Source organism: Podarcis raffonei, chromosome 2 (genome assembly GCF_027172205.1).
Source record: "Podarcis raffonei isolate rPodRaf1 chromosome 2, rPodRaf1.pri, whole genome shotgun sequence".
NCBI lineage: Eukaryota > Metazoa > Chordata > Lepidosauria > Squamata > Lacertidae > Podarcis > Podarcis raffonei.
Window position 1 is genome coordinate 5782387 of NC_070603.1, and position 9974 is coordinate 5792360.

A 9974-nucleotide genomic window follows, 5' to 3' on the forward strand; every position below is an offset into this window, starting at 1 on the left:
AAATCTTTTTCCCCACCCAGGGAGAGGAGAGAGCAGCTTCCTCAGGAGGGGGGAGTTTTAAAGCAGAAAAATCTATTTCTGAGTGAAAGGAGTAAGAACATCCCTTCCTCTGAGAAAATAATTTGCTTCAAATTATATACGGAAGCAGCTCTATTAGCTAAGAAGTGAAAGAAAGGAAACAACTGTAGCTTAATGTTGCATATTTTTATTAAACAAAATTTATATACCTCTGGATTGAAATAAAACTTTGAAGTGGTTTACAAAAAATAAACCAGGCATAGGCAAACATGATTTGTAGGCAACTAAATTTGGGGAGCAGAGAAAAAGGAAACTGTGCTGAGCTTGGGGTGTTCTATAAAGCTGCAGAAACCTCTAATTTTGATCCATTCTATCTGGACATGGGTGTTAAACTAAGGAGGAGGCTACTCAGTCTCTTCCCATTGCAAGATACTTGGGGCAGAATTCAAGTGCATCATCTACTACCAGAATCTTCATTGTCCCCCAGCCCATTTCCCCACTTCTAACTCGCCTTCAATCTCATTTGCCTTTCATTGTGGGAGGTGGCTTGGGGTGTTGGTCTTGGGTGACTTGGGCCTCTCTCTATAAAAATTCTTCTCTGCCCCTTCTCACAACAGGCCAGCCTTCAATGAGACCCACAGTAGTCAAGATTGGTGAGTTGGAACCAGAAAGGGAGCCAATTTTGGTGTGGTTGTGGGGAATGGTTGTGGTTATAAAGGCTACCTAGAGGTTTGGTGAAGGTGTTACCAAAGCTTTGGGAAAGTTAAGTGTACAGCAAGGGGGCACAGGTGACATCATCTCCAGATGTTGTTGGACTACAACTCCCACCTTTCCTGACAATAAGCCATACTGATGGGAGTTGCAGTCCAACAATATCAGGAGGGTACTAGTTTGGGAGGAACTGTCCCAAGGCTGTTTTTTAGGGTTTGGGAGAGTGGTAGAAGTCTTTTGGATTTGCAAGCATCAGATTGTGCTGTTTCGTTTATATATTGTGATGCTATATCAGTAACAATGTGACAGAAGCACTATATAGGTGCCTGCCCTGAGGAACTTACTGTCCAGGTTTAGACGTGAGGGGAGGGGAGAGAACCTAGCAATGGTGAAGCAATGATAGCAAGGGACAAATATACCGGTAAGCAAATGCAGTTACAGTGGTACCTCTGGTTATGTACTTAATTCATTCCGGAGGTTCGTTCTTAACCTGAAACTGTTCTTAACCTGAAGCACCACTTTAGCTAATGGGGCCTCCCACTGCCACTGCGCTGCTGCCGTGCGGTTTCTGTTCTCATCCTGAAGCAAAGTTCTTAACCCGAGGTACTATTTCTGGGTTAGGGGAGTCTGTAACCTGAAGCGTATGTAACCCGAGGTACCACTGTATATGTAGTTAGGCTTAAGTGGTATATATACACATAAATCGTTGAGATGAAATGAAATTTAAGCAAATTATATATGGAATTTGTGTACCACTTAATATAACAATCTCTGAGTGATTTGAATAAACATGCATTATTCAATGAATGGTTTTACTTGGAGTAGACCTGTTGAAAGTAATGGACCCAAGGTAGTCAAGTCTGCTCTGAGTAGGAATAACTTGGCTACAACCCAAAGCTTCCTAAGGAAAGCTAAATAAAAACATGTAACTGCATACCACAAATAAAAAAAAATAAAAAACTGGAATCACAAATAACAGCTTTTATTTCAGCTTGGGATGGCAGCTAAAGAGAAATGCCAAATGCTTTGTGGAAGTGATGGACTTTATGGAGTAACAACGGTGTTTGAATTTTTCCCCATTTCGATTTATATTCCACCTTCTGCATGTAGCACCCAAGCCAGATAACAACCATGTAATGACAGTGCATTCGGGTAGTTCCCTTGGTGTCATGGCAGGAAGGTACTCCAAGCATAAGGGACAGAGGGGGAGAATGGGCTGAGGTTGGTTTTTAAAGAGCAGGGGGCATCCCTAGGCTGGGGGAGCAGGCAGAGCACAGGGGTTGTGTCAAGGCTGTATTGGGCACAGGAGCGCAGAAAGATAACAGCTTGCCTTTACTCTCTTTTCTCCTAGTTCTGCCGAGGGGAAAGTGGCCCTACAGTACATGACACCTGTCATCTTGCTGCTCTTTGCTTTGGCACTCTACCTGCATGCCCAGCAGGTGGAGTCTACGGCCCGGCTGGACTTTCTCTGGAAACAACAGGTAGTTGAGGGTGTGATGTTTCTGCCAAGGCTGGGATGACTCTGGAGATCTCCTGGTGCCAGGGAATTCCAAAGGATGCTGTTAGTTCTTGCTGTTTACTCAGCTCTTTGGCATGCCTTCTTTAATTGGCTCTGAACTACTTAGTTTGGTGCTTTTATAAATTCAAAGTTATTTTAAGGGACATTTGCTTTATTTTTGTTTGATTGACTGGGATGCTCCCTCTGAGGGTGTGAGAGTCAAGCCTATGGGTGGCTGTGTCCAGAGACCCTTCTGCCCCAGAGTGAGAGGAAAAGCTTGATCTCCCCAGGGGAGATAGAGGGAGAAGGTGTTTGTATAGCCCCAAAGGTGAGAGATGGAGATGAAATGATTGGGGGAGGGTTGGCTTTCACCTGTTGGATTCATACGTGATTATGGGTTTTTGAGGGTTTCACTGGAGTGAGAACTGAGAGGATGGAGTGATGTGATGGGTAGAAGGAGAGTGTAATGACAGCATGGTTCTTGAATTCCTGAATTGTATTATTTCGTGTGAGGATCCTTTTATGTAATATTAATGTGATTATATAAAAATGCACGTGCGCGCACACACACACACATTATGTTGCATTTAGTTGTGTACTTTGTTGCATTTTTGTGTTGAATGATGATGTAAATGTCTCTGAGATTCATCGAAACATAAAGCATATACAAGTTTAATAAATAAATGGTAGGAAGGAGAGTGACTGGTACGGCGTCTCTTGACTAGGGGTGTAAGCTTCTGTGTTTTAAGATTATGGCTACTGACAGGGCAACAAGTGATGAAACCTGAAGCTGAAGAGTGGATTGAGCAAGATCTTTTGTTAGTAGTGGTGAGTTTTAGTCCCAAACATTGCTCTTTCCCCCTCTCTGTGACTAGCAGGAAAGAATAAATTATGTGGATATGTGCAGTCCTGCTGGATGTACAGAACTTCTTCAGGTTGCAGAATTTGTGTCTGGTGTGTGTGGTGCAGGCTGGGCAAAACTGTGGCTCTCCAGATGTTGGGACTCCCAACTCCTGCCATCCCTGACCACCGGCCTTGTTTGCTGAGGCTGCTGGGAGTTGGAATCCCAAGAACATCTGGAGGGCCGGTACCTTCAACAGCGGAAGTTCAAAAGGCTTAATGAAATCGCACGTCTTGGATAACTGGTATCCTCCTCCTTTCCTCCCTTTGCGACTCTCCCAGGCTACAGGTGAGAAAGAGGAGATGGAGGAGCTCCAGGCCTACAACCGTCGGCTGTTGCACAACATCTTGCCCAAAGATGTGGCCGCTCACTTCCTGGCCCGCGAGCGCCTCAACGACGAGTTGTACCACCAGTCGTGTGAATGTGTCGCGGTCATGTTTGCCTCGATCAGTAACTTCTCAGAGTTCTACGTGGAGCTGGAAGCCAACAATGAAGGGGTTGAATGTCTGCGGCTGCTTAATGAGATAATTGCCGACTTCGATGAGGTAACTGCGTGTCTTTTGTCTGCATTGGGTTGGGAAAAGGGAGGTACCGAAGAGGTTGAAAGATGAGTAGGGTCCCCCTCCCCCCAAAAATAGATGCTGAAGGAGGACATGTTTATTGTTTTTGACTTCAGTTTTGAAAGTGCCACATGAATGAATATTTGATATTTGTTAGTCTTCCTTACTGTTTTGTGGTTTAGTATTGTTTTTATTGTGAATTACACAGGGGGCATCACCATAATCTTGTCTGTGCATAGGGTCTCTAGGGGTCTTAATCCGCATCTGGGTCTGTGCCCACTAGGGGGCCCTGTGCCAGGGTGAGGTTGGTGCTCTCTGCGTGGCATTCTTCTGAGAAAGGCTCTCACCTAGTGCCAGGCATTTGCACGAGTACAGAGCAGAAATAGGAGAAACTTTTGAGAACCAAGGCAAAATCTCTGCCGTTCAGGAGAAGTGCGGCAGTGGCCATGGAAGGTTTTAAAACAGTAGAAATATATTTTAAAAATTTTAAAAATTGTCCAGTAACACCTTAGAGACCAACTAAGTTTGTTCTTGGTATGAGCTTTCATGTGAATGCACACTTCTTCAGATACACTGAACATAGCTGTCAACTTTGCCCTTTTCCTGCGAGGAATCCTATTCGGAATAAGGGAATTTCCCTTAAAAAAAGGAAAACGTTGACAGCTGTGACACTGAAAGAGAAGTCACCAGACCTTTATATACAGTGAGAGGGTGGGGAGGGGTATTACTCAGAAGGGTGGTGGGAATGGGTGATTGGCTGATAGGTGTGGTAAACCTGTTGACGACTGCTAACGACTGCAATTGGTCTTGCAGGAAAAAGCAAGGGATGAGATGGCCAAAAATAGCTTTATCATGTATAATGAGATAAGAATCCAATGTCTCTATTCAGACCAGGTCTCTCCATGGTTTTAAGTTTGGTAATAAGTTGTAATTCACCAACTTCTCTTTCCAGTCTATTTCTTAAATTCTTTTGTAATATGACAGCTACTTTGAGATCTTGTATAGAATGTCCTGGGAGATTGAAGTGTTCTCCTACTGGTTTCTCTGTCTTGTGATTCCTGATGTCAGATTTATGTCCATTTATCCTTTGGCGTAGGGTTTGGCCTGTTTGTCCAATATAGAGAGCTGAAGGGCACTGTTGGCATTTGATAGCATACACAATGTTAGAAGATGAGCAATTAAATAGTCCTGAGATGGTATGTTTGATGTTGTTGGGTCCAGTGATGGTATTGTCTGGGTGTATGTGGCAGCAAAGTTGGCATCTGGGTTTATTGCAGGCTCTGGTACCAGTGTCCATGTTAAGTCTGCTTGCTGTATTATTGTGGGTGAGGAGTTGTTTAAGATTGGGCGGCTGTTTGTAGGCAATGAAAAGTCTTCCTCCCAGAGGTTGGGAAAGAGAACTGTCGTTGTCTAGGAGAGGTCGTAACTCTCTGACGATGCGTTGAACTGTTTTAACTTGGGAGCTGTATGTGTTTTAAAACAGATGTGCGATTTTGATGAAAGGAGACTCTCTCAGCATTCGTAGAAATTACCTTCCATTGCTTCTTTCTGTAGATTATCAGTGATGAGCCATTCAGGCAGCTGGAGAAGATAAAGACGATTGGCAGTACCTACATGGCGGCTTCAGGGCTGAATGACAGCACGTATGACCGCGAGGGGCGCTCCCATATTACAGCGCTGGCAGACTACGCGATGCGGCTCATGGAGCAGATGAAATATATCAACGAACACTCATTCAATAACTTCCAAATGAAAATTGGTCAGTGGAGCCTGGGAAGGGTGGGTGGGTGTTCCACATTGGGGGGAGAGATTGGGTGTCCTTAAGGCAAGTGGGTTGGCTGCTCAGTTTTGACTGATTTTCCTTTTTGCATCCTTTCTTCCCTTCCCATTTCTTCCACAGGGCTAAATATTGGGCCAGTAGTGGCTGGGGTGATTGGCGCCCGAAAGCCGCAGTATGACATTTGGGGCAACACGGTGAATGTCTCTAGCCGTATGGACAGCACTGGTGTCCCTGACCGTATTCAGGTGAGAGCGTCGATGGCGTGACCTGTTTTGACTGTGGTTAAGGTTGCTGGCAGGCCCATGCAGAGGTCGAGGGTGCAGCCTGGTACGCTTGCCCCCAGCCTTGGAGCGATAAGCCGGCCGGGGACCCCACCAGGGGGGCTGCCTGACTTACACTGTCATGCGAAGAACAAGACCTCATGGTTGCCAGGATTTAACCTTGGAAGTCTACTTCCTTAGGAGAGGTTCAATAGGTCTGTAATAATATAATCTATGCTGAGCGCCTTAGTCACAGGAGTTCTAACAAAAAAAGTATATATCCCATGCAAAGTTAAAACAGTTAAAAATCAACAAAACAGCAAACCTTACAAAACAAGCAGCAACATTGAACAGCAAGATTCACTCCACACTAGCACCCATCGTTTCTGTATCTAAAAGCCCCACTAAAAAGATTGGTAGCAATTTAAGAAAAAAAAGGAGTTATTTTTCGTCAGGCATGGCAGCCCTGCTGTTGATAGCTAGCATTTTCTCAAGGTGGGGGCAGCTGTAACACAGCCCACAAGGAGATGGTGGGATATTTTTAAGACCCAGCAGCTGGAACACCTGGATTGGAGTGAGAATTGTTGCTGACTCATTCCTGGGCCACCATCACCATTTATTTATTTTTATTTTTTTGCCAATTGTTGGGAGTCATTTCTGGTGGAGGAAAAGCTTTCCATCCACCACTTTAAAATTGTTACTTGCTGCCAGTTTTTCCTGGCAAATTTTTTTTTTGGGGGGGTGGCACTATTGGGGCTGGTGGGGAAAGCTAGAAATCCTGTCCAGAGGAGACTTCAGTGAGAAGAGGAGCAATTCAGGCTTTGCTGTGAGCTGCCTCAGAGACCATGGAAGTGGGAGGGGCGGAATATCCACATTTCTATTAAATAATATTACGGGAGCATTGTGTCAGTAAGGCTCCCTCTGCTGACCACTTCTGAATAGTTCTGGTTACTATATGAGAGTAAGAACTCATTTGCCAGACCAAGCCAAAAGTCCCGCCTAGGCCAGCATCCCGTTTGCAGCATGGTCTACGAGACGCTTTCAGAGATTCCATGTGCAGCACCTAAAAGCAGCAGCACCCCCTTGTGGCATCTGGGTGTATATTGCCTCAGGATGTTCCGCTTGTTGCCACTAATAGTCACGGGTAGATCCATCCTCCATGAAGCTACCTAGTCTATTTTTACAGCCATCCAAGTGGGTGGCCGTCACAGAATCTTGAGATAATGAATTCATGGGGTTGTATTCACCAAGGGAAATAGTCTGAAGACAGGGTGAGTTAGTATCAATTGGCTGAGCCCTTGCTTGTAGACCTAGTGGCTACACCAAAAGCAAGACCATTTTCCTTTCTTATGGTCCTTCCCCGGGGACACAGAAAGCCTACTAAAGCCCTGAACCTCAATACTTTGGGACTAGGTTTCTTGTAAGCCAAATAACTGAAATGGAGACAAATGCTCAAAAAAAACCCAAATCCCATGACTTAGGGTTGCCATATTTCAAAAAGTGAACATCCGGACACAAAAGTTGTTGCTCTTTTCAGGCCATTTTCCGATGGCCGAATCCCAGCAATGTCCAGGGAATTCTTGATGTATGGCAACCCTACATGACTTATTAGCCCAACCTGAGGTATTCCACGACAGGTATTTCAGATGGGCTGCTATGGTTTTTCTGGGTGATTTAAACCCTGGATGATGTGGCAAAAGATTTGTTTCTATATTATCTCTGTGTCAGTTCCAGTGTATTTGCTGGATCATTGCATTGCTTAAATGTGCTCTAATTATGCCAGGCTTTGGCAGGGTGGGGGCTGCATTGGCTTCCTTGCTGTCCTCAGTCACAAACTGCTTGCTGTCAAAAACAGCAGGATTCACATCACCTGTTTGGCTTTATTCAGCAGTCTGGCTTTCCCCCTCTCACCAAGGCAGGGCAAGAAGGCAATTTTGCTGATCGCAACTTCCCTCTGCAGGCTCCTTTTACCATCCAAATTTGGTGACCCTTTGGAACAGTGCTGGGGGACAGGGAGATATGACCGCAAGATAAAGGGGAGAATTTGTGGAAAGTGCCTCCCACTCCCATGTACAGAATCTCTTCTAGAGCAACAGGCTTTCTGTGAGCAGAGGGACAAAATTTTAAACTCATAATTCCACCTGCCCAGAACTGCGTGTTCCCTTTCCTCCTAACACTTGTTGTTCCCCTTCTCTAGGTGACAACTGACCTATATCAGGTATTGGCAGCCAAAGGTTATCAGCTGGAGTGCCGTGGGGTCATCAAGGTCAAGGGCAAAGGCGAGATGACCACCTATTTCCTGAATGGAGGCCCCACCAGTTAGCAAGAAAAGAGCCTTTGCTTAACAAAGGGACCTATTAAGCTGGGCTCAGTCAGGCACCATGGGGTTGATTGGCTCTCTGTCTTTCTCTCTTTGCTCTGGATTTTGGAACACACCCTCCTAAAAAGGGAAAAACCCCTATAGCTTCTGAAATGGGATCCTTGATAGTCTTGGAAACAGAAGAGATGTCAGGGGGGTCGCTTTACCCCATACAAGACTTATTTTTTATTTATTTGGAGCAAAGCCTAACTTGGAGTGCCTCCTTTTGGGCCCGTGTGGGTGCTATTTTGGGGTAAAGTTTGTTGTGAACCTTCTGCCGCTCTTGGGATCGACCAAAGGACCTGGTGAAGGGAGGTTGCAGTAGGGGTTAGAAGACCCCACCCTTGTCTATCTGTGGATCCAGAAAGCTGACATTTTGATTTTATTGTTGAAGGGAGGCTATACCCTTTTCTTTCTGCCCCGCCTCCAACCTGAAGCATTGCTCGGATGTTTTTTGAGCGGGGCTCCATTTTTCTCATGGCGCCATTTTGCTGAGACTTTCCAGAAGCGCAGCGACGGCACTTTTCTCTTGGGGGAGGTGACTTTCCCCCAGTGTGTTTTGTTGGTCACATCTCTCAGCAAACACCCACTCTGTCTTTTTGTTCCTGTGTGTGTGTGTGTGCCTTTCTCTCACACACATAACACGCTCTCACAAACTCACTGTGATGTTTGGGAATCTCTCTCTCTCTCTCTCTCTCTCTCTCTCTCTCTCTGTCTGTCTGTCTCTCTGAGGGATTGTCATTTGGGGTACAGTTCTCAGTTGCCAAATTGCTATGTCTGGTTGGAATGAAGGGGAGTGATGACAAGCACTTGGGGTGCTTTGAGAGGGGGGAAATGGGACGGTGGCTGGGGGTTGTGGTTTTGATGCCAAAGAGATGGGAAGGAAACAGGCCTTCTTTCCCCTGCCTCCCCCGCCACTCCATCTCCTGTAATAGCCAGAGAACGAGGTTTTGCTGCCCTGTGGAGATGCAAACCTGCCTTAGGTGCCTGAAGTAAAGGGGACGGATTGCTTTGTCGGCAGCCCTCCTCTTCCACCTTTCTGCAGACGGGAGCTTCTTCCCTACTCACTTGGGACCCCAAAATAAAGAAGTAGAAATTATTTAACAGGAGCTGGAATTGGCAGACAGAGCAAGCTCCTTCCTTCTAGCCCACTCTCATGGATCTTTTGCTATTAAGTGCCATGCCTCTTCTCCACTCACCCCGCCCCCTGTTTTATCCATCTTTTAGGTTTGGTCAAGTTGGTTCTACTGACCTTGATTCTGGGGGTTGTGAGGGTATTTCCCCGTCTTTCTCATACATATTATATATGTAGCTCCAGAAAAAATAATAACGTTCCCGCCCCCCTTCTGCTCTTTATTTCAGATGTTGGAAGGCTTGAGGGTGGGTGTGCTTATCCTAAGCAAAGTGGACTTCCACAAATTTGGGGTCTGGCTGCCCTAGTGAATGTTTGCTCTGACCCTCCTGACTGGCAGGAAACACGGTAGATGACAAAATCAGCTAAGTGAGAGCTCTGTGTTAATTGCCAGATTTAAGTTGGCGAGAACATGGCACTGAGGTGGAAGAGGAGAAGACCCTTGGCTCCTTTTATTTTTATTAGCCTAGGTGGGTGGGAAGGGGGATCTATTTGCACCAAAGTACTAACTGGTCATAGGAACTTCAGAAACCATGTGATAGATAGATAGATAGATAGATAGATAGATAGATTCTTTATTGTCATTACACACGTGCAACATTGCACAAGTGCAACGAAATTGGATGCCATCCCTTAAAAACAACAAAAGCAAAACAACAACAACAACCAACAAACCACATTCCAGCCACACCCACACCCATCAATCTCCCAGGTCACACTATCGAGTTACAGCATTCAAAAGGGCCACAGCTCTC

General features: G+C 45.6%; 1 protein-coding gene across 7 annotated transcripts in view; it reads left to right on the forward strand.

Annotated features, from left to right (window-relative positions):
- Positions 1 to 9757, forward strand: part of ADCY6 (adenylate cyclase 6) — a 48562-nt gene extending 38805 nt beyond the window's left edge. For all 7 annotated transcript variants that reach the window (XM_053371484.1, XM_053371430.1, XM_053371450.1 and 4 more), the window contains 6 exons: positions 636 to 671; positions 2081 to 2210; positions 3410 to 3673; positions 5243 to 5447; positions 5589 to 5713; positions 7926 to 9757. In XM_053371484.1, coding sequence (XP_053227459.1) covers positions 636 to 671; positions 2081 to 2210; positions 3410 to 3673; positions 5243 to 5447; positions 5589 to 5713; positions 7926 to 8051 — 886 coding nt within the window. In that variant the 3' untranslated portion in view covers positions 8052 to 9757. The remainder of the gene's footprint in view (positions 1 to 635; positions 672 to 2080; positions 2211 to 3409; positions 3674 to 5242; positions 5448 to 5588; positions 5714 to 7925) is intronic.
- Positions 9758 to 9974: the final 217 nt, after the last annotated feature.